The 25,606-nt window shown below is 41.7% G+C and overlaps 1 protein-coding gene and 1 long non-coding RNA gene across 3 annotated transcripts; one reads left to right on the plus strand and one right to left on the minus strand.

Moving 5' to 3' along the window:
- Nucleotides 1-8,309: 8,309 nt before the first annotated feature.
- On the minus strand, nt 8,310-9,195 carry LOC149090568 (uncharacterized). The gene is made up of 2 exons (XR_016197528.1): nt 8,775-9,195; nt 8,310-8,717 (listed from the first exon to the last, which is right to left on the minus strand). It is a non-coding gene; the product is annotated as an uncharacterized LOC149090568 (long non-coding RNA).
- A 5,415-nt stretch (nt 9,196-14,610) lies between these two features.
- On the plus strand, nt 14,611-20,785 carry Muc11A (Mucin 11A). Of its 2 annotated transcripts, XM_089263366.1 has the most exons (3): nt 14,681-14,760; nt 14,982-15,051; nt 15,208-20,785. In XM_089263366.1, exons 1-3 carry the CDS (start codon nt 14,722-14,724, stop codon nt 20,547-20,549), a joined length of 5,451 nt encoding a protein of 1,816 aa, XP_089119492.1. In that variant the 5' UTR covers nt 14,681-14,721; the 3' UTR covers nt 20,550-20,785. The 2 variants fall into 2 exon arrangements, with proteins under 2 accessions (XP_030246314.2, XP_089119492.1); XM_030390454.2 differs by lacking the exon at nt 14,982-15,051 and having other exon boundaries at nt 14,611-14,760; nt 15,204-20,785.
- The last annotated feature ends 4,821 nt before the right edge of the window (nt 20,786-25,606 follow it).

Genomic DNA, 25,606 nt, shown 5'->3' on the forward strand with positions numbered 1-25,606 from the left:
GTGTGTGTGTGTGTGTGTGTGTGTGTGTGTGTGTGTGTGTGTATGTCTATAATGCCCCAAAGAATTTAACACATTCTAGTACAAATTAAATATTTAATGTAACAACAAATTGATATTTGAATTATTAAAATGGAAAATAATGCGCCGTCATGTACAGCCAAGTGACGTGATGTGTATGTATGTGCATGTATGTGTGTGTGTGTGTGAAATTTAACAAACACATTTGCGTCTGGCTGTCGGCTGACATTTTTGTTTATTTGTGTGGCGGAAATATCAGCGACAAAGCTACCAAAATATTGAAAACAAATAAAATTAAATTTGCATAAATACATGAATGCTTTTTATGTGTACGACTCTTTCTCTCTCTCTCTCTCTCTCTCTCACTCTCACTGTTTGTGTGTGTGCGTGTGCTTGCGTGTTTTTAATCCCTAAAGCACTGCATTCAAATAGCAACAAAAAAAGGCAACAACAATGCACAGCTGCAACAAATTAACAACATGAATGCCGCCAAGCTGCAAAAAGCCAAAAACATGCAAATTGTTTAAGCACACATACACACACACACACACACACACACACAAAGATACCTGTGCCCAAGCCTAATACACTTATACATACATATATGTATATCTGCCAATGTGTTGGCAGTCTGAAGTCCCGGTCATGTCAGGAGATTAAACGCAAATCTTTGGATACATTATGTCGGTTAGTGACTCTGGAAATTGTGAAAAACTGAAACATTTTTTCTGGATATTTTTGACAGATTATGACCGGTGAGCTGACCGCAACAGATCGGATTATACACACATATGTATATATCTATCTATTCGTCAAAGCGCGTCAAAATAAAATATATGAAAATGATAATGTTTTTCTGCTCAATAGAATATCAAATTCAAAATAGAGCAACTGCGATGCAAGCAGTATCTGAAGAAAGAGATAGGAAGATAGATAGGTGCAAAGGGAGATAGATATAGTTAGAGAGAATCAGGGATGGAGAGAAGGAGAGAGAGAATGAGGAAGGGAGGAAGAGAGAGGAATATAAATTTATATAGAAAAAGAGAGAGGGAGAGAACAGAAAGACGGAGTGAGAAAGAGAGAGAGAGCATGTAAAGAGAGAGGAAGAGAGACAGAAAGATTAAAGAGTTTAAAGTTATCGATAACGTGAAAATAGTTGAAATGTAGCAAAGTTGGAAATGTATGAATGTATTGAATCAGTATCAATTTCTATCTTGAATTTCTGGATAAATGTGTATATGCAAATATGTATATATAAATATGGAATACTTGAACCTATTACATATTAACAGGATATGTAAATTCTTCGACATTATACAAATAATTGATATATAAAAAATAATAATAATAATACTAAAGCCCTATTTATATGGGTATGCTGGGACGTTATTCTGTAGATACTTTAAAGGGCATACATATTTACTTTTAGTACACGTTTAGATTGAATACATAAACATCGATTAAATAGCATCAAACGGGATATATACAATATATTCCATGTAGAATATAGAATAATTAGATAACGATTTAAAAATTTACACACTGATTGGCTGTTAAATATTTTGCTGGCAGCATGGAACGGGTGGATGTGGCTTTGTCGTAAACCGCTTCATCCTTTATGCAGAGCCCATATTAAATGTTGAAATAATGATGTTGATCTATTCGCATTCGTCAGTTTGTTCGAGTTGCTCTGTGTGTGCTTTTGGCAGATGCATTGGTTACAATTAAAATGTATCCAGGCAGCAGCCATCAGTGCTTGGATGGCAGAATGGAGGAATGTCGGTGGATGATGGCGGCGGTGCGAGGCTGGGTGCGAGGAGAGAGGGGAAAATCCTCAGACAGTGTGCATCAATTGCAGATGGATTGGATTGGCTTTGGTGTACCGGGCATTAATTTAGTTGAAATAATTTATTAAATTATATAAATGCAAACAAATCAATGGAAATGAACATGAATAAATAAATCAATTTTAGAATATGTTGTGCGACCAGCAACAACAACAACAACAACAACAACAATGACAATAACAACACTTTTACAACAATAGGAGAAGAGAAACAAATTCAAATATGCAAAACATTTTCATATTTCGCAAGCAAACAATTCCTGTGTAAATAGAAAGTTTTTGGCCATATATTGGATTTGCGGTATTTGATAGTTTATCAGTTATAAATTACCTATGTACATTCCAACAGACTTACCTAAAACAACAATGAGATATGTATGTACATACATACATACAAATGTTAATATATGTAAGTATGTGTGTATATGCTCAGCTGTGATTAATAGGCAAACTGACAGAGAGCCGCAACAATTGCATGCTTTAATTAAATATTACTTGCCGAAAAATTACACTTGAAGCAGCCACAGCTAAACATATGTACATGTATGTACATATGTGTGTATTTATCACAGCAAAGAAATTCAAGAGTATGTGCAGCAAGCAAGACGAGAAAGTAAAACAGTGAAAAATGATTGAATATCAAATGCCTTTGTACATTTGAGGTGCGTTCATTAGCAGTGAACAGTTGTGCAACTGTTACTCCAATCAAAGCAATCGAGATCAAGCAAAATACAATGCAAATTGCATTAATTTGAGTGATTTATAGTCATAGTTGCACTCACACCAATATATGTATATGTATGTGTATGTATGTATGTATCTACATTTCTTTTCAATTTTATTTTCTTTTGACACAAAGCAAACATAAAGCTAGGAAGTTAATTTTGTGTGCACGCAACAGCTGGCAGCGCCTTGACGTGCGCTAGCATGAGAAACTCGACGAAATATGACGATTAGGCCACATCTAAAGCTGCTATTAATATTAATTATATAACAACTAATTCAAACTCTATTTTGCAGCGCAAACAATGAAGAAGAAAAACGCACAATAAAGGAAGTCGGCGAAAGTCGGTTCATTTGGCACGCTCACACAGAAGAGCGACTTGAAGAACCAGTGAACTAGTTATTGGCGCTCAGCGTGAAGTTGCGTTCAGTGGGCGGGAGCTGTTCCGCAGCAGTGGCTTAAACGAATTAATTGAAATGAAGCCGAAATGTAATTGAAATGCAAATTTGGCTCAATTGTCTGCTTTCTTATGCTTTTTATTTGTCTCTTGTAGTATTTCCATTAAGGTTAAATCACTAGAAGTACGTCTATCTGGCAGCAGTCACCTGGAGCTATACGTTTTGCAGCAATAATAACAAAGCAATCGGAAGCATCGGAAATCAACAGCAAACAAAAGCCAAACACTGAGCAAAAGCAGCAGAGGCAAAAGCAGAACCATCGCAACGCAGCGCAATAGCCGCTTCGCTGCATTTATCTACATCTTTATTCCATAGACCATGGTATACCCCACCGCCTCTCGCCCGCTGCCCACCGTCCGCCGCCCACCTACCACCATTTGTGCTGTCTACCGTTTGCCTCACTCCCAGCTCCCCAGCCCCTGCTCAACCATATTGCAATCTCCTGCCAGCGTCCGCCTGTTGCTGACAGTTTTCTTTTCTTTGCTTTTTGGTTTATATTTCTTTTTTTTTCTTTTTGGATTCTTTGGTCGCGTGCACGCGCGAAAATTAGGAAAATATTGTTCTGCCTCTGCCTGCGTCTGTCCGTCTCTCTCTCTCTCTCTCTACCTCTCTCACACCATTGCATAGTTTGCTGCGCGCATTGATATTTATTTATTTGTGTTGTTGTTGCGCTTCAGAATAAGCGGATTTCAATTTCAATGTTGAATCAAAGTGAAGCCGTTAGGCGTTATTCAGTGTACGGTACATGAAACCACTGCGAAATGCCAGCAATTGTGTATTTTTGTAGGCTGTTAGTTATTTTTGGAAATGTAACGATCAATTGCGCGCGTATCGATATGCATATCGAGCAGTTGCTGCTCAAATATATCGATTGGTGTAGCCATACCAATGGCAATATATGTACGCACTTTTAGGAGACCATTTTCACCTTTTTATATTAAATGGCAAATCTTATTAAACATTTTCATCCATAGCTCAACCAGTTGTTGAAATGCAGTTGTTTATGAATTGTATCAGTCTTGTTGGGCTACCCAGAAAACATCTATGTATGCTTAGCTAACTAAAAGTACATACATATTTGTACTGGCAATTAGCTCTAAAAACCCGCCGATATTTCAAATATTCAACAGACAAGCATCCAAATTATACTCCTTCAGGCCGACACGAACAAAAGGTCGAACATCCATTTAGTGGTGCACATACAAGTTTCTACACTCACACACACACACCACCCCAAAAAATATACATACATGTAAACATGCACACATATACGTATATGTACATACATGTATGTGCATTTATATGTATCTTTACTACCCACTCAAAAGCTCAATTCTGTGTACTTCCCCCATTTGGAACTGGGCTCTGTTCATTTTTTATGTATTATGCTTTATTTGTATTTTGTTGTTGTAGTTTCTTTCTTTTTTTTTGTGGCAAGTCGTTGTTGTTGTTGCTTTAAATCCATTAGGATATGACAACCCCTGCTTAAATTCAATTAAATTGTTTTCTCTTTGGGTTTACATTTCTTGGTAACTTTATAATTGTTTCATGTGTTTAAGCCACCAACTAGAAGTAACGTATACGACATTGCCTCGAGTGTGGAAGGCCGTGAATCATTCGAAATGGGCGGCGGGCCGAAGGAAAAGGGCAGAACGAATCCGCCAAGGCTCAAAGCTAAAAACCAAGCAGCATAAGAAATAACTGGCCAAGAAAAATACGAAACCCCAAACCATGCCGAAACACAACTGAATGAATGCCGCAGAAAATGAAAGAGAGAAAGAGAGAGAGAGAGAGAGAGAGACAAAGAGAAAAAGAAAACACAAGCAAGCAGAACCGGAGTTTTTAGTAGCCTCGAGAGATTCTTTTTCCATTTGCCTCGCCAGAACATCTCCCGCCCCCTGCCAGCTCCAAGCTCCACCCCAACTCCTGCTGCTCTGGCCACCTTCCTCAAAAGGGCGCTTGGCATTCGTTTGCCATTGTTGTTGTTATTGTTGTTTTGTAAAACAATCAACAAAATAAAAAGTGAAATAAATAATAAAAAAGCGAAACGACATCAGCCAAAAATACTAAAAAAAAGAAGAAGAAAATATTATAAAAAAAGTGATGCCAGTCAGTTACAAGAATGGAAACAAAATCACGGTTGAAATTTGAATGCGCTGCAATTTAAAGTAACGGCTACATCGATAGCGATATCTGTATCTATTTAGATATATCCTATATCGTGTATCCGTGAATCATATATCCTATGTCCTGTATCCTATATCCTATATCCTATATCCTATATCCTATATCCTATATCCTATATCCTATATCCTATATCCTATATCCTATATCCTATATCCTATATCTTATATCATATATCTTATATCCTATATCCTATATCCTATATCCTATATCCTATATCCTATATCCTATATCCTATATCCTATATCCTATATCCTATGTCCTATATCCTATATCCTATATCCTATATCCTATATCCTATATCCTATATCCTGTATCCTATATCCTATATCCTATATCCTATATCCTATATCCTATATCCTATATCCTATATCCTATATCCTATATCCTATATCCTATATCCTATATCCTATATCCTATATCCTATATCCTATATCCTATATCCTATATCCTATATCCTATATCCTATATCCTATATCCTATATCCTATATCCTGTATCCTATATCCTATATCCTATATCCTATATCCTATATCCTATATCCTATGTCCTATATGCTATGTCCTATATCCTATATCCTATATCCTATATCCTATATCCTATATCCTATATCCTATATCCTATATCCTATATCCTATATCCTATATCCTATATCCTATATCCTATATCCTATATCCTATATCCTATATCCTATATCCTATATCCTATATCCTATATCCTATATCCTAAATCCTATATCCTGTATCCTCTAACTAATCGATTCGTTAGAGCCGCTCTGTAGCGCATTCGGCTGACATTTGAAGACAGTTGTAGCCCCCATGTTGAAGGCCGTGGTGCTCTCTGCATAAACCCAATATAGACGAATCTTTCCATTGCCACTCACTCAACACTCCGCGACATATGTATCTCCTGTCACTCATGTGTGTGCTGGGGGTTGGTGCTGGGTGCATGGGGTGTGGGGGTGGGTGCGTGGGTGCTGGGGTGCGGCGCTATAGGCTGCTTCAGCGGCCGACGCCCTTTACACGGCGCTATCTTTACACCAGCCCCAGCTGCAGCAATTCGTATTTTATACCATTTCATCTTTATCAACAGATTGTTTTGCTTTGTTTGCCCTCTGCCGTTCGTTGTTGTTGCGCGTCCTTTGGCCAACGGTTGCCACGCCTACCGCACGCCTCCACTTTTTAGATCGCGAAATCACGGCACAGCTCGCACAGCAGCCCCACGCTCAGCAGGGGCCGGCAGACCTCAGTCCACAGGCATACAGGAGCAGCAGGTAAATCTGAGCCGAGTGGGTGGGCGCTTGAGCTGGGTGGCTGGGTGGCTGGGGCTGGGGTTAGCGGAGGTGGGTAGCATTTTTACATGTGGTGACTGTGACGTCGACATCAGCCGGCGGCTGACGGACCAGAAAATAAGCATTCACCTTCTCGCCGTTGATGTTTTTGGCGTGCGGTAAATGGCGAGGCTGACATTGTGGGCGGTGGCCGGGTGGATAGCCGTGCTCACTGTATGTGCGCGACCGTATATGTATACATATACATATGTATGCATGCATGTGTGTGTGTGTGTGTGTGTAGTATACTTTTGGTTACTTGAGTGGCGGCAGCGGCAAATGTTACAAATATTTGAAATATTTAAAATAGCACGCACACATATGCAAACACAGATGCACACACAAACACGCTGCTCGCACATACACTGTCACATGTAGTGTGCCATGTGGGTGGACCTAAAAGTTTCTCACCGAGACCTTTTTGCATTATTAATGGCAAATTTCAATTAGCCTTTTGCAGTAAACGCAACAGACCAAGAATTCAAATTACAATGCGAGGGTCGAGCGAGAAGTTGCGCCAGCGTCTGCCAGCTAATTGTGGGGTAAATTCAGGCAAGGCACAAAGCGACCAAGCTGGCATGGGCGAGTGCTGAGGGCGCTCACTGAGCCGGCCTGCTGGACTTGATTGGATTGAATAATAAAGTGAATGTGGAGGAGTAATTGAAATGAAGTTACTGTGGAGCCGTATGAAAAGGTGAGATGCGTAACAGATACTTTGATGTGTTTGTGAAAACAACAGAGATCTAACAGAGCGAACTTTACGAAGGAAATTTGTAAAGTTCTCTTAAATATTATATAGAGTGGAAATTTTCGGTCTATACATTCAAAATATTAGATGGGATTGTCTACATTTTATCATTATTTTTATTATTTATTATTATTCCTATGTGCTTTATGTCTAAGAAGAAATACCCAAATTTATTCAGCAATTTTAATTACAGATATTCAAAATCTGTTTAAGAAACATAAATATTGGTCACTTTCTAGATATAATACAAATTCTTTGAATTTACAATAAATTATATACAATAAATTTTAAGCTATAAATTATACAAATATTATAATTTTTATTTTATAATATAATTACATTTATAATTTAAGCAGTAAGTTTATCAGCATTGTAAACAGCTTGATCTACCCTCGGGCAAAGGCAATTTTGTGTATGTTTCGCTTTGCACACAAGTCAAAAGCTGAAAGTCAATTCCAGCCCCCAGTTTCAGCCTCTGCACCTGTGGACATATTTTAAAGCTCACTTGACTGCATATGTATGCCTCTGTGTGTGTGTGTGTGTGTATCTGTCTGTGTGTGTGATAGTGTGTGTGCGGCAGTCTACCAGCAGGGCTGGCCGACCATGCCCCTCTGGTCGCGAGTTTTGGGAGCACTTGAAGGCGCAGCAGAATTTTTTGCATGCCATGTATAATAATGTATGCCTGGATAGCCGGCCATGTGTATCTGTGTGCATGTGCATGTGTGTGTGTGCTGAAGGTAAGCACTTCCGTTTCCGCTTTCATGATGTTCAGCACACGCATGCACACACAGACACAGATACAGACGCAGCAGACACACACACACATACAGTTGTGGCCTTTAGCCAGCAAAAGGTATAAAAAATAAAAAACTGAATCCTGAAATCATCAGCAAAAGTTTCGCCGAGTTGACTTTGCATTTATGTTATGGCCAGCAGGCCACGCCCACTCACACTCAAACACACAAATCTAAATTATTTAAAGATAATTTGACTGGGCGACCGTTTGTAGTTGTCGTTTTGTTATTGTTGCTCGTATTTACATAAATGAAACGTCAAAACAAAATGCAAACTAACAAAATGCACAAAACGAAAAGTTCACAAGAGACTGAGCGAGAGAGAAAGAGAGGGAGCGAGCCAGAGGAAAAGAAATATGCTTTGCTTGTTTGCGGTTACAATGTGCCTGCTGTGTGTGTGTATGTGTGTGTGTGTGTGTGTGTGTGTGTGTGTGTGTGTGTGTGTGTGATTCTTTCCCTTTATTTAATTCGACTGATCCAATCCTTTGTTAGTGCCTTGCCCAGCGACTGGCGACATCTTCTTCTTCTTCTGCTGCTGCCGCTGCTTTGCCTTGTTGTTCATCGTCGTCGTCGTCGTCGTCGTCGTCGTCGTCGTCGTCGTCGTTGGCTGCGGCTCCTGCGGCAAATTAAAATTAGTTGTTTACTTTGTGCAACATAAACAAATAAGGACTACCATGATGATGATGATGATGATGATGATGATGATGTTGTTGTTGTTGATGATGATGATGACGACAAAGTCCAGCTGAAGTGCAAGCTGGGAGCTGCAGCCGCTGCTGTAGTATCTATTGAAGCATTATACTGAAAATTCGTTTTTGGTTGCTCGAATGCAAATTGAATTGAGTGAGACACTTGGCTGGCGGGCAGGCCAAGGCCAATGCACCCAGTGCAAGGCACTGACACTGCAAATGAATGTCATTTCCATATTTTCACACACACGAAATCCAAGCAGAAAGTAATGAAAATAAATGTAAGCAAATTGCTAAGCTTTAGTTGACTAACGCGGTCTGGTCACACTGACGAAAGTAAGCCAAGTACGCTGCTACTGGCGATCGCTAAAGTGCGCCAAGTTTAAATATTATTTTGCCCGAGAGAGATCTTCGTTGTTTGCATAAGCTTTCTTGTTTGTTAATTAGTGCAAGTATTTGGTGGTTTTTGCTTATTACTTTTTTTTTACTGCAGCCTAACAGGCGTTTGTTATATCTGCACGAAACGCCACCTGGCGCCAGTAGCAGTTAACGTTCCTGCTGCAGCCATTTTTATGCTTCGGAATCGACACACACAAACACACATGCACATTTACATGCATGTTTTGATATTAAAAGTGTAATTTACATTAAAATCTTATTGCAATGACTTTGTAAACAAAATAAATCCAATGATATACAAATCTTGAAAAAAAAAAGAAAAATTTGATATAAATTTTATTCATAAATATAGAAGAGAATCTACATAATATATTTTATTTTTATTTATTTTATTTTATATTATTTAAAGCCAAAAGAAATCTCTCGTCAACAAAATTGTTCTCTCAATTTTAGAATATTGTTCTTAAAAAGGTTTCATTGTTATATTACCTTTTTTTAACTAAATCCAATCCAGCAAGAGGTTCCACTTATCGTACCTGAGCTATAAAGATATTACAAGTGTATTGCAAAGATTATATAGGATTATATATGTACATATATCTTTAGCCGCTCCTGCTGATCATTTTTCCTGTAAATTTGTATTTATTGGATTATTATTAAAAGTGAGTGCTACGCCTCATACAACCCATTGAGTCCACACCGTAACCTCCCCTCCCGCCCCATACACCACCCAATTTACGCTAATTCAAAATGTACGCATTACCAATTCCACTTGGCTTGACTAATGAGCCTTCTACTGCACACACTTGACCAACTTTTTGGGCACACCCTAATATACATACATTTAAGCGTATTCATGTGCATGCGTATGTGTGTGTGTGTGTGTGTGTGTGTGTGTGTGTGTTTGTATGTAAAATGGCGCCGCAGCGTCATGGGATTAACTGGCGCTGGCTGCTTGAGGGATAATAAGTGCATTGGAGCATCAAATCAATAAAACGCTCACATTGCACATGGTGGACAACGCACACACATACACAGACACACACACACACATGTATACACATGCTTGATGTGCGGGTAGATGGGCTGGGGCTAGGGTTGGTTGGCTGGTCACAAGAATTCGCTGCATCAGTGGCTGCAATTGCGAAACATTGTTAATTTATGCAAATTTAGCCACCGCCGCCCGCTTTGTGCAACGCCAATGAGGCACGAGCGCTGCACTGGTAGCCGCAGCAGCCGCCGCAGCCGCGGCCGCAACGCCAACAACATTAACGCGCTGCAGCACCAGCGACAGAGCCACCGACACGACTTGCATAATTTGGTGCCCAAATAGTGGGTGGGCCAAAGGGAAGAGATGGGGCGCAAGGGGAGGGAATTGCCATTTTGCTAGGCAACGCGCCTTTGCCTCAATTGCAAGCAACTGCACGTATGTATGGGTGTGTGTATGTCTGTGTGTGTGTGTGTGTGTGCCAGTGTGCTGGTTACATTTTTGTCGACACTGGGGACACTGACAGATCCGGCTGCCAGAGGCTCAACTGGGTGCGCAACGAATTAGCACGTCGACTGTTTGCCTGATTGCCAGTCAAAATGAGGCCGTTGGCTGCGTAGAGCTGCGCCAAAAAAGCTCAACGGCATATGCAAGAAGAAGAAGAAGTAGAAGAAAGGGCTGCAGCAGAGCTGGAGCACTTGCCATGCATACAGGCGAAAGGGTTTGATATTCACAACAGGTAGACAAACATTCCAGTAATTTCTCATTGGAGCAAGTTGATTGGGAGTTGGAAAGAATACTGGACTAGATACTGAAGATCTATCCTCTGTTTAATGTGGAATAACGATGAATAATAGTCTCTTTGGAATATGAAAAGAAGAGTAAAGCATTTGGCAAGAGACTTAAATAGGACTTGCTATAACAGACATCTTTGGGTGAACTTGAAAGAGATCAGTACTCCAAATAGTTGGTAAACTGTATTGAACGGGCTTTAGACCCAATTAGACTTACTCTAAGCTGCGTCAGGCAGAGTACTGAGTCCTGAGATGCTGTTTATTATTTTTGGGAAAGAATTCAATTTCTAGTTTCTGAATGATGGAGATCTGAAATACATAATCTTTATATTATAACCCTGTAGCAATGATAATATGTGGACTTTTACTTTACTTACTTAAGATCAATAGGAACCAAAAACAGTTCTATGAAGCTTTTCGATCGTACTTTGGCTGGGAAGAGTTTAATCTCTTGACTGCAATACACAAGTGATAAGCATGTGCTGACTGAGAGCAACAATGCAGAGCTTATTTTTCACTTCTACATGAGTAACCAATCGAAAGACTCATTTATATTCAAAACTATTCCCAATTATATTCAAAACTATTCCGTTTCTATGATCACCTTCATTTGTGTGCTATAAAAATACAATTTTACATTGCCTCTCAGAATCGTTTTCATCTTGGCTCCGATTCTGCCTCAATGGCTTGCATTCCTCAACAAAAATAATAAAATGCACAATATGGGGTCTCATTTGTGCATAATGTTGCGCCAGCGACTTCTGTGGCACCCACAGTCGGGCGGGCAGCCGATAAGCCAGCAAATTGACGCCAATTATAAAATATATGTATCGGTTAATGTATGTGCATATCGTCTGCGTGTGTGTGTGTGTGTGTTGCATGCAGCATACGCATATTGGCCATATGATAATACAAATATATGGCTAACTGTATTTATTGTATTGTCTAGACATGAAAAACCGCAGTGCCTGCATTGCATTTGCGTTTTTATTTTATGGCTTAACCGCATTAAATGAAGCAACTCGCAAAAAAGAAAGGACAAATGCAGTGCAGGTAGCAGTGGTACACAATCCAGATACCCTGTAAATATATGACTGAGTGGAGTGATGCTCTAGGCTGTTATGGTAGCTGCTTTAGAGCAGACGAAGTTGAAGAGGTTGGACTGGGAGGGGCTAAGGTAGCCTATACCCTGGAATTGATTTCAACAGTAGAGTCCATAGGGTTGCTGAGCACATGTACACCCTGTAATTGACCTCAGATCAGATATGATTATATTTAGTTACACGTTATTGCTTCAAGCAGTGTGAGATTTACTGGAAGACGAACGCAAGACGGTACTTATCGTAGCGTATACCCTGGAATTGTTTCGAACAGAAAATACGCCTACATATAAAATTAAGAGTTCTTAAGATATCTACTTTACCTAATCAAGAGTAAACGAGCTGTCGATAGTTATCGAAGGCAAATTTATCATTCATCAATCAAACTTTGTACCCCATCGAGTGGGCGGTATGTGTATGACATCTATAGGGCATTACGAACATGCCTGGCTGCTGGCTCGTCTGCATCATGACCACTTTCAACTTCCTTTAATGGATATTGGACATTAAAAAAGACGTTTAATTTAACAATTTGATGGCACTGCCAGCTTCAAAGGGCATACACAATGTGAAACATGGCAAAGCGCCTACGAAATTGCCGTTCAATTTTTGTTTGATGTAAGCGAGCAGCCGACCCCAGCCCTATCCGTCGACACGCCTGCTCACAGCCCCGTTGGCCATTTGTGTCGGGTGCCGCTGGATTTTGGGAATTGCCAGATGTTAAGCTTATGCATACAATTAGTTCAGTCAATTGTCCAGGTGAAAAGGTCTTTGGACCTCTGCCCATAAATAATGCCTAATACCGCGCAGCAATTGTGTGTTATACAACTCAAATGACAGTCGAGGGAAGGGGGATGTGCCTACCTACACGCCCACCGCTCGTGGATTTCAAAATATGTATGCATATATGTATATACGTATGTATGTGGATGTTAACTAACTAACTGACTGATTTATCTTGACGGATCGTGTAGCTGTGCGATAAGCATTATGGGGACAGCCAGCGCATGTGTAATCTAGCTCTTATCGCACTCGAATTCACGATCATGATCATTGCTGATCTGGCGGCTACCAGCTGCTCTCCCACTTCACCCCGTTGATATACACAACGCTCGCAGTTATCGTGATGCTTGCAAAAACATACGCAACAGCTACACAAAAAGAGAAAACAAAATCAACCGAAGCCAAGCACCTTTGCTTGCGTCATTACCTGGGGTTTTGCAGACCCGCTGGCAAACAGTAGCCTGCATAGATATACCAGCATCGGTACTTGCCAGATAAGCCAATTGGGCTTAGTCATGATCTATGCAGGAATCCACTTTGAACCACATTTCCGGCCTGTCATATCTCGGACCAGCTCAAAGCAAGTGCTCATTGTGAACACACTTGTGTGGGGTACTTCAATGCTGGCATTTGAGTTGCAGCAGCTATGATTAAATTTAATTGCTTTTCGAGTTGTTATAGCTGAGCAAGATATATGATTTACGCTCATTCCCCCTATAACTTATTCCAGGGTAATTCACATTCAATGCGCCTCATTATTATTGTCTTTCCTGTTTGTTATTTGTCTTCAAATTTCTCTTTTTTTTTTTTTTTTTTTGGGCAAATAGCGCAAATTTGTCAAGAGGAAATGCGCAGCCTTGTTTAGTTTATGTTTATCAAAGAAAAAAAAAAAATAAATAATAATAATAATTCCAAAAAAAGGCAGAAATTAAAGCTCTAGACTTAGATTACGTACGGCAGTTAAACAAATGTGTGAAATATCATCATTGGCTTAACTTAATGACCATCGGAAGCTCCAGCACAGATAGTAGCGTTAGTTATACGTTTATTATTTTATTATTATTATTTGCACGAACTGTGATTCATGGATTCGACCAACTTACCCAGAATTCGGCATTTGAATCTAGAGCATTGCTATTACTTTAATTACTCGGAAATTCTTGTCTACAACAAACTACCAAGGTCGACTTCACAGCCAATTAAACTAAGCTGGGGTAGTAAGTTTATGGCTACTTGTATTACCATTACCTTGTGGTTTGTTTGGTGTTGGTAATCTCTGTAAACATTTGCTTAACTTTTTGGTTAGACTAAATTCCAAAATGTTGTTTATCTACAGCTATTGATAGACAAACTTGGCATAGATGCGAATAAAGTTAACAGCTGCTAACGATAAATACTAAGTTTGGGCTAATCATTTTATAGCTTCCGTAGTTTTACATTATTTATTTATTTTTTTTTTATCTTATTGTCTAACAAAAATTTCACATTTTATTCCATTACGTCAACGAGGCGGAAAAAATAATTATTAATAAATAAATAAATTACAAATTCAAAATTGTTGTTAGGAAAAAATAAAATAAAATAAATAAATAGCAAGCTTCGTCGAAAGCAGAATATGTAGCTCGCAGCCGCAAACAGCTTTAGGCCACTTCACATTTTAGCTGCAATATCATAAATTGGTCGCAAACTTATCTGGGACAAACAAAGATAATCATTGGCTATTTACATAGCGTCAAGCAGATTCGCTAGAGATAAGTGCAGATGACATTAGTTGTTTATTTTTGTTTCGAATAAAAGCGACTCGCTGGCCCATGCCGTGAATAGTAACGATTTTAAATTCGAACCAAATACATAACGCACCTCGACGATGACGAACAAAACATTCAAGATTTTGATGTTATTTGTGGTAATTGTTGCCTAGATTGTACTAACGCGCCACCAGAAAACCCAAAACCCGATATTCCCGTTCCCCACATCGTCACATGCCAGAACCTCAAATCAAAATTTGAAAATAATGAAATCTTTTTTGTTTCTGTTACTGATGAGTTGTATTTTATTAACCATTTTGTGTGGCAACTTTACGGGCTTTTGGATACGCGTGACTAAAACCAAACAAACTAACAAAAGCTGCCGGGATTCTTGCTACTTTGGATATCGTTTATAGCACTCGGCGGCGACTCGAAAGTATCCTATGCAAGTGTAACTAAACCAGTGTAATTTGTTACGGTCCCGGGATCCCGACTTGTAACAAACAGTGCACCAGTGCGACCGATCGCCCAGACATACTAAACTCTTTATTCTCTTTCTTTTTTTTCTTTTTTTTTTGCTTATTACTCTTATTTCCAACAGTTAGCCGCACTGTTCGATGGCCAGCATCAGGCCGTACAGACCAGTGCGCAGATCATTAGCATCAATTGCGGCGGACAAGCAGCCATCTGCGTTGGACCGGCATCTTATCAGCTCTGTGAAAGGAATGTGGCAGTTGGCAGTGTCCTTCAGTGTCCACTCAGTACGCGCTGCGTTAATGAAGGCGTGGAAATTTGTGTGCCCGTTAAAGTGGATCCCAAAGCGCCCTCTGCTGCGGTTGCCAAGATGACAACAGTCACCGATCATCCGATTACCGGTGGCAGAGCATCAGCGGCTATCATAGAGTCCACGACTAGCTCCGGAGGCATTGTGGTTGCCAATAGCACTGAAGGCTTAGTGATTCTCACTACAACTGCGGGCTTACCGCAAAGTACTACTCAGCTGCCCATTGAGACAACATCGACTATCGTGGAGACGACAAATGCACCGGTGGAGACAACTGCTGGTGCACCTTTGCTAACAACTGCTCAGCCAATTGTTGAGACAACGCTTGCACAGGGAGAGACCGAATCAACTGTTTCTAATATACCAGTGGATACAACAATTTTACCTTCTGAGCCCATTACAACAGTGAGTCCAAATATCCCAAATGCTCCAACTAAGCCAACTCTCCCGGAGGTATCGACATTACCGCCAGTAAATCCAAGTGAACCAGCTAATCCCAACACACCAGTTGATCCAGAGGTAACAACAATATCACCGGACGACCCAAATGCACCCTTGGACCCAAATGCACCTGTTGAGCCAAATACAACTGAAAGCCTTGAGGGTACAACTCTATTACCCACTGGTCCACCCGTTCCAACAGATCCGAACGCACCAGTAAGCCCGGAAGGCACCACTATATCTCCGACGGACCCAAACGCACCACTTGACCCCAATTCACCAGTGGACCCCAATGCCCCAGTGGACCCTAATGCACCAGTGGGCCCGGAAATCACTACCATATCTCCAGTTGATCCCAATGCTCCAGTTGATCCCAATCTTCCTGTGGACCCCAACGCACCAGTAGATCCGAATGTGCCAGTTGATCCCAATGCTCCAGTGGATCCCAGCGCACCAATTGACCCGAATGTACCAGTGAGCCCAGAGGGCACCACCATATCTCCGACAGACCCAATAGCACCAGTTGACCCCAATTCACCAGTTGACCCTAATGCACCAGTAGACCCAAATGTTCCTGTGGACCCCAACGCACCAGTAGATCCGAATTCACCAGTCGACCCCAACGCACCAGTGGGCCCAGAGATCACTACCATATCTCCACTTGACCCCAATGCCCCTGTTGATCCCAGCCCGACTGTAAATCCGAATGCACCTGTGGACCCTAATGCACCAGTAGATCCAAATACACCAGTTGATCCAAGTGCACCAGTTGATCCGAATGCACCTGTCGACCCTAATGCACCATTGGACCCTAATGTACCAGTGGGCCCAGAGATCACTACCATATCTCCAGTCGACCCAAATGCACCAGTAGATCCCAATGCACCAGTAGATCCCAATGCACCAGTAGATCCTAATGCGCCAGTTGATCCCAATGCACCTGTAGATCCCAATGCTCCTGTGGATCCCAACGCACCCGTGGATCCAAACGCACCAGTAGATCCCAATGCGCCAGTTGATCCCAATGCGCCAGTTGACCCCAATGCACCAGTTGATCCCAATGCGCCAGTAGATCCAAACGCACCAGTTGATCCCAATGCACCAGTTGATCCCAATGCGCCAGTTGACCCCAATGCACCAGTTGATCCAAATGCACCAGTTGATCCCAATGCACCAGTTGATCCCAATGCGCCAGTTGATCCCAATGCACCAGTAGATCCAAACGCACCAGTTGATCCCAATGCGCCAGTTGATCCCAATGCGCCAGTTGATCCCAATGCGCCAGTTGACCCCAATGCACCAGTTGATCCCAATGCGCCAGTAGATCCAAATGCACCAGTTGATCCCAATGCACCAGTTGATCCAAATGCACCAGTTGATCCCAATGCGCCAGTTGACCCCAATGCACCAGTTGATCCAAATGCACCAGTTGATCCCAATGCGCCAGTTGACCCCAATGCACCAGTTGATCCAAATGCACCAGTTGATCCCAATGCGCCAGTTGATCCCAATGCACCAGTTGATCCCAATGCGCCAGTTGACCCCAATGCACCAGTTGATCCAAATGCACCAGTTGATCCCAATGCACCAGTAGATCCAAACGCACCAGTTGATCCCAATGCACCAGTTGATCCCAATGCACCAGTTGATCCGAATGCACCAGTTGATCCAAATGCACCAGTTGATCCCAATGCGCCAGTTGATCCCAATGCGCCAGTTGACCCCAATGCACCAGTTGATCCAAATGCACCAGTTGATCCCAATGCGCCAGTTGATCCCAATGCACCAGTTGATCCCAATGCGCCAGTTGACCCCAATGCACCAGTTGATCCAAATGCACCAGTTGATCCCAATGCACCAGTAGATCCAAACGCACCAGTTGATCCCAATGCACCAGTTGATCCCAATGCACCAGTTGATCCGAATGCACCAGTTGATCCAAATGCACCAGTTGATCCCAATGCGCCAGTTGATCCCAATGCGCCAGTTGACCCCAATGCACCAGTTGATCCCAATGCGCCAGTTGATCCCAATGCGCCAGTTGACCCCAATGCACCAGTTGATCCAAATGCACCAGTTGATCCCAATGCACCAGTTGATCCAAATGCACCAGTTGATCCCAATGCACCAGTTGATCCGAATGCACCAGTTGATCCAAATGCACCAGTTGATCCCAATGCGCCAGTTGATCCCAATGCGCCAGTTGACCCCAATGCACCAGTTGATCCAAATGCACCAGTTGATCCCAATGCGCCAATTGACCCCAATGCACCAGTTGATCCAAATGCACCAGTAGATCCAAACGCACCAGTTGATCCCAATGCGCCAGTAGATCCAAATGCACCAGTTGATCCAAATGCACCAGTTGATCCCAATGCGCCAGTTGATCCCAATGCGCCAGTTGATCCAAATGCACCAGTTGACCCCAATGCACCAGTTGATCCAAATGCACCAGTTGATCCCAATGCGCCAGTTGACCCCAATGCACCAGTTGATCCAAATGCACCAGTTGATCCCAATGCGCCAGTTGACCCCAATGCACCAGTTGATCCAAATGCACCAGTTGATCCCAATGCGCCAGTAGATCCAAATGCACCAGTTGACCCCAATGCGCCAGTTGACCCCAATGCACCAGTAGATCCAAATGCACCAGTTGATCCGAATGCACCAGTAGATCCGAATGCACCAGTAGATCCGAATGCACCAGTAGATCCTAATGCACCAGTTGATCCAAATGCACCAGTTGATCCCAATGCGCCAGTTGATCCCAATGCACCAGTAGATCCAAACGCACCAGTTGATCCCAATGCACCAGTTGATCCCAATGCGCCAGTAGATCCAAATGCACCAGTTGATCCAAATGCACCAGTTGACCCCAATGCACCAGTTGATCCAAATGCACCAGTAGATCCGAATGCGCCAGTTGATCCCAATGCACCAGTAGATCCGAATGCACCAGTAGATCCGAATGCACCAGTAGATCCGAATGCACCAGTAGATCCGAATGCACCAGTAGATCCGAATGCACCAGTAGATCCTAATGCACCAGTTGATCCAAATGCACCAGTTGATCCCAATGCGCCAGTTGATCCCAATGCACCAGTAGATCCAAACGCACCAGTTGATCCCAATGCACCTGTAGATCCCAATGCTCCTGTGGATCCCAACGCGCCCGTGGATCCAAACGCACCAGTTGATCCGAATGCTCCCGTGGACCCGAATGCACCAGTTGATCCTAATGCGCCAGTAGATCCAAATGCACCAGTTGATCCCAATGCACCAGTTGATCCAAATGCACCAGTTGATCCCAATGAATCAGTTGACCCCAATGCTCCTGTGGATCCGAATGCTCCCGTGGACCCGAATGCACCAGTTGATCCGAATGCACCAGTAGATCCCAATGCACCTTTAGATCCCAATGCTCCTGTGAATCCCAACGCGCCCGTGGATCCAAACGCACCAGTTGATCCGAATGCTCCCGTGGACCCGAATGCACCAGTTGATCCCAACGCACCAGTAGATCCCAACGCACCAGTTGATCCAAATGCACCAGTTGATCCCAATGCGCCAGTTGATCCCAATGCGCCAGTTGATCCCAATGCACCAGTAGATCCTAATGCGCCAGTTGATCCCAATGCACCAGTTGACCCTAACTCACCAGTGAACCCCAACATTCCTGTTGATCCTAACTCCCCAGCTAATCCTACTTCTCCTCCTAATCCCTCCGTACCGACTGTTCCTTCAGTTCCCGTGTATCCAGGTAGACCTGGTTCATGGCCAGGTTCATGGCCGGGATCATGGCCAAATCCATGGCGCCCAAGTCATCCCATCCGTCCCGTTCATCCACGTCCACCTTTTCGACCTATTCCGCAACACCCATTCTGGCCACAGCGACCATCACAGCCGGGCAACAGCAATGGCAGTAACAGTGGAAACGCTCCCTCTGGAAATCCATTCTGGCCAAATTGGCTTGATTGGGTCAATGGTTGGCGTCCAACTAAGAAGCCCACAACAGCACCCACAGTGGCACCAACATCAGCGCCAACCGAAAACCCCAAAAAACCAGAGACAAATGAATCAGTAGAGCAACCGTCTGATGGACCAGTCTCCAATGAAAATGCATCGGTTGAAGAGAGCAACAAGAATCCCAAGGATAAGAAGCCAAAGTCAGAAAAGGACCAGTCCAAAGAGCAGGACAAAAAGAAATCGGAATCCACTGAAAACAGTTCTGATGAGAAGAAAAAAGAAAAGGAAAATAAGCGGAAAGAAGAAAAGGAAGATAAGAAGAAGGAAAACAACAAGTCAAAAGACTCAAATGAGGAAAATGACAGCGATAAGAAGCAATCTAGCAGCTCATCTGAGGATAAGAATGACAAGAAGGATAATAAAAAACCAAAGGATTCCAAAGAAGAGAAAGAGGAAAAAGAAGAGAAAGACAGCGAACAAAAGAAGTCCAACGAAGATGAGGACAACGACGATCTGAACTCCAAGGAGAAAAGGGAATTTGTAAAGAGAGTCATCAAAAAGCTAAAAAATGAAGACGAATGCGACGAAGAAGATGCCTATCCAGATGTGCGCGACTGCCGTAAATACTACCGTTGCGAAATTAAGAAGTCCGGCAAACATAGATTTGTCCATCTGCGCTGCGACAACAAGGAACGTTTCGACTACCGCCTCCTCAAGTGCGTCTCCAAGGATGATGCCGTCTGCCTGCACAAGTAGGGCGCTGTGAAACGAAGCGAACGGAAACTGAAACTAGAATCGAAAACTGTAACATTCAAAATATATAATCTCACAATAAATTCAATGATATTAGCAACGATATATATACACGCAACATATATGTACTTACTAGATACTTTTTTTTTTTATTTATTGTAAAAATTAGCTTTCCAAATAAAATATAACTTATATATGCATTAATTAAAATAAAGTCCGGTGTAAATTGCTCTTTGAAAGTCGTGATTGGTTGATAAATGTGGATAAGTGATACAGAATTAGATTGTATAGCATGTGTGAGCATATCAAATTTTGTCTATTACCATGAGAAGTATTGTTTATTTTAGTTGAATTAAAACTAAATAGTTCAGTAGGTAAATTTTCAACAAATCAATCAATAATAGAGTGGAATTAACTAAACTAGAATGTGATATATATTTAATTCTATTTATTTTATTATGAGAAATATTAACAAACTGTTTGCTTTTCTGTAAACAAAACGTACCTTTTGATAGAGCTTATAAACCAGTTCAAAAGAAGGTTACGAAATATGAAAGTATTGAACAGCAACCTAAAAATGTTTTCCTAATTCAGTGGGAAAATAATGTAGACAATACAAAGTTTGAGGCAGGGCAGCGTGCCTATAAAGACTCGGGAAAAATGTTTAGGATGGCAAAAGTGAAATAGATTCACTGTTGCAGCGCCATCTAGAAGTTCTCAACCAAACAGCAAACTTATAAAAACGCACATTTAGTATGGTAAAAATTTCTATTTCGATGCATTTAAAATAATAAGAGATACAGAAAACTCATTTAATCAACTATGTAAATATTTTAAAACAATTAAGAAAATGAGCATCAATTGTGCGCTCTGAATTCGAGCCCGAGACTACTCGATCGAGCGCCACAGCACTCTTCGAAATTCTGATGGCAAAACTGAAATACATTTGTGGTGGTTCAAACCACAGTCTCAGCTCCAGCTCCAATATATACTTAGTTTTAACGATAGCTTATCGATAGCTGTAGTCGTTGTTATTTACTTCTCTAAGAGACTCAGAATTGAATCACGCTTTACCACAGACGAATTTGTTGCACGAACATGTTCGCCGAGTTTGCCTACCAACTATGCGAACATTTTCACGAACATGTTCGCGAACATCATTTTAAAACAAATTTTGGACTGTTAACATGCCGGCGCGCTGCAGCAGAAGAAAAAAATGGGAATACATATTTATTTAAAACAAAAGGAAAAACACCTGACATTGCACTTCTTTTATTTTTGCCAGTTTCCGCGTGCAGACAGTTTATTTTCGTTTTGACGATATCAATTGTGGCATTTTCTTTGACAACTTTATAATTCAATAATAATTTGTCCCAAGATTTGTTGCGCAACTTTTTATTTTGGTAGTTTTCCCTTTTATTTTGTCTCATTTAGAAAACAATCAAGAAATTTTCGGTTCATTTTGGCCTGTGTTGACAGTCCGAAATATTTCTAGAAATGATGCTCGAATCCATTGTCGAACATGTTCGCACAAATACCCGCAAGATAGAAACATTGTGCGAACAAAAATGGCGAACAAAATGTTCGAACGAGCACTGCTATCCACATTCGCATATTTGACGAACACAGCTAAACTAACTAAGCTAAACTAACTGTTGACAACTCTAGCACAACAATAGCAATGTGATTCTAAGAATATGCTAGAATAAGTTTGAATGTATGTGTGCACACATATACAATAGAAAAACTGTTGTAGCTGCTGCACGTGCGATTTTTAATTGGCCAAACAAATTATTATTGTTTAACATCGATTGACTTAACTGAATTTAATGAAACTTTCAGCATATGATCTACATATTATATTGAATATTTGACATATTTAAAAAAAATGCCAAATCATTAACAAATAGCTATAGATAGACGGATGGACGTACAGACGGAAGGGCTAAATCAACTCAGCTCGTCGCCCTGATCATGAATATATATACTTTGTGAGGTCTGCCACGCCTCCTTTAGCTTGTTGGATATATTTCAACAAAACCATACTACCCTGATTTCCCATTTTCAATGGGTTCCGGGTATAAAGAGAAGAAAATATAAGCAAATGATTTTGGACTTTATGCCGCTAAATCGGCATTTGCGCTCAATGTGCACTGGCTTAAAAGGCTGACGTGTTTTTTTTTTTTTAAATGTCAAACACATTCAGTTTGGTCTATAATTAACAAACGGACAACGTCTGAAAATCATTGAATTTTATCATCAAAATGCGTGCTCTGTTAAAAAAGTTCATCGCACGCTTCTTCCATTATTCCCTTATTGGACATTAAGCCACCAATACGCGTACGTAAAGTGCGAACTGAAGAAAATATGGCAGCCGCATCGGCCAGTGTTGATAATGACCATGAATTATCGATTCGATTATATGCACCGTACTATCGAATAAAATCTTTATTTGAGATTTCATGCATTTTTCTGAATTTTACGTGTGTTTTATTTAAAAAATCTCCTATAGCTCATTTAAAAACACCATTTTCAATAATCTGTAGGGATCAGTGGACTATATTTATTTCTGACAGTATGTTCATGACCGTATTTCAGTCAGCCAACTTTAATACCAACAGAGTTGTCGCGGGCAGGGAATAACGTAAATACAATGCACTTAAATTGATTAGCAAGTAACATGAGCTTGGCCTGGCACATGCGATTGCTGTCACTCTTTTCTTCCGGCAACAATTTGTATCTCTTTGCATCTCTGTTTTCATTCGAGCTGGTCCCAGCTGCAATCATTAAATTCCAATCTCTCTAATTAGCCATGCCATAAAAAAGAAGTTTCCGATAAGTTAATGAGTAGCGAAACATTCGCTCAAGTTTTAGTTTGAGCTCCTTTTTTTTTTTTTTGTTGCTGCTTCTTGTGCTCGAACATCTTTAAAGCGTTTCACTTACACTTGCAAAGTTTTTCCTATGTAAATATTTAGTGTAGCATAGAAATTTGAAGTGAAACGTAAACACAAGCAGAGAGCGTTAAGGGAAAGTGCATTGGATGACAGCGCAACGGCAACGGCAACGGTAAAGGCAAAGGCAACGGCACAGACTTGCCTGCAGGACATGTAGTCAACAGGGGTAGGTGGGCTGGCTGTGCTGTTAGGTGGGCGTTGGGAGTGTCACCGAAGCAGAGCAATACACTTAAGTTGATTCGCTGTCATTCATTGCAGCTCATTTATCATTAGATGAAGTCATACACACACACACACAGACACACACAGAGATAGAGAAAGGACGAGAGGAACGGAGAAGAGTGTAAGAACAGGGTACTAGGTGCAGACCTCTGAAACAGGACCAGGACCAGGACCAGGACCGGGAACAGCACCAGGACTAGCACCCTGGCCCAGACCCAACCCAGACAGGGAGCAGGCTCGGCGACAGTTTCAACGTTGCCTAAGTAGTGCTCGCTGAGACGCGGGCGTGGCTATGGGCAAGTCAAGAGTAAGCATAACACTTTGCAGCGACAATGCTGCTGCCGCTGCCGCTGCCGCTGCTATCGAGGGGACTCGCGCCCCGACCCAGAGCCCATCAAGTCACGGATCTCGGCATGACCAGGAGGCAGACTAGAATGTGATGCCAGCCAGCCAGCCAGTCAGCCAGTCAGCCAGCTCCACGACGAAGTAATTCAATTTTTATCGTGGGTAATTTTGTAACGAGAAACGAAAGAAGCGAACGGCAAATGGCGTTGACCAGGAACCAAAGCGGCGGCTCTCGGGGCTGGTGGAAGTGCTCGTGCTAGTAGTGGTAGTAGTTGCTATAAGTGCTATATAAAACAAGTAGAGCTTTAAGTCAGGCATTGTAATTGTGGGCGTGCCACGCACACACGCACACACACACACACACACACACACACCCATACAGACATGCTGGCATACGTTGAAAATTCAATTTGCCTGATGACTTGCTGTGGTTTAAATGCCGCCCCGCAAAAAGGGCGACAGCGCACATTAAACTGTGGCCAATGGTTAAAGGCGATACAAAACGCATGTGGCATGTGGCACTATGTGCCAGGGGATAAAGCATTGCATATCCAGGGCCACAAAAGCTGCCCCATGTCCTCCATATTATATACTTATGCAAACGATAAAAGAAAAAAATTAAAACTCGAAGGCAAAAAAGAAAAAAAAAACATTATATATATATATAAAAAATAAACCGTAAACTTTGTTAACTTCATTTGGCAACCAGCAGCAGTGGGTGGTGCTCGCTGCTCCTACACAAGGACGATGCGCTGATCCAGGACATAGCTCTATGTGCGAGCCACTCGTTGTTGTCCCTACTTGGAGCTGGTCGTTGATTGGATTTCAGGCGCTTGAAAAATCAATTTTTATTTAATTAATGTGCCTCGTTGCATGGCACACACACACACGCATATAGAGAGCAAGAACTATATATTCAGCTGAAAAATATTCCGGGCTTTTATACCATATAACCACATATGTATGTATATACATATATTTCTATATTGTGAACGAGAGCTGAGGATGTTGTAAACAATTTGCTTGGCCTGCAATTAGTTTCCATTGTGGCGTCTGGTTCTATGCAGAAATGCTTTCAGTTAACGTTAACAATTTGATTTCCGGGCTCTAGGCTCTACGCTCTGGCTGACTGCAGGGGGCTCATGTAATCCAGCAGATTCCGGCCACTTATCCAAGCCAAACTTTGCAGTTGGTTCTTAGATACAGCGCAGTGTCCATTTAGCTATAGGAGATGATGTGGACATAGATTTAGTGTTTCGAAATTGCATTTTAGATACAGTTATAGAGGTAGATTTATAGATGTTCAACACACTGAATACTAAAAACTTTCTGCTTTGATTTATGCTGCAGCTCTGACAGTGTAGAGATCACGAAACAATATGCTTAAAGCATCTGGCTAGGCGAATAGCCAATCTCGAATGGAATAATCCGAAGCGCAGTTAAAGGGTAGGCGACCCGCTGCTAAACTCATGCAAATCTCGACATCAATCAGCCGACGTGGATGCCTTCGAATGGTATTATTATTTGCTGTTGTTGTAG

Source organism: Drosophila navojoa, chromosome X (assembly GCF_054131105.1).
Source record: "Drosophila navojoa isolate 15081-1374.11 chromosome X, UAZ_NAV_1.0, whole genome shotgun sequence".
NCBI classification, from domain to species: Eukaryota; Metazoa; Arthropoda; class Insecta; order Diptera; family Drosophilidae; genus Drosophila; species Drosophila navojoa.

Excerpts from the sequence above, each read along its gene's own strand:
- Muc11A (XM_089263366.1), top strand. The coding sequence starts at position 14,722 with ATGACGAACAAAACATTCAAGATTTTGATGTTATTTGTG. Across the intron at positions 14,761-14,981 it reads AGATTTTGATGTTATTTGTG|CTGCCGGGATTCTTGCTACT; the intron begins GTAATTGTTGCC and ends AACTAACAAAAG. Across the intron at positions 15,052-15,207 it reads CTCGAAAGTATCCTATGCAA|CCGCACTGTTCGATGGCCAG; the intron begins GTGTAACTAAAC and ends TCCAACAGTTAG.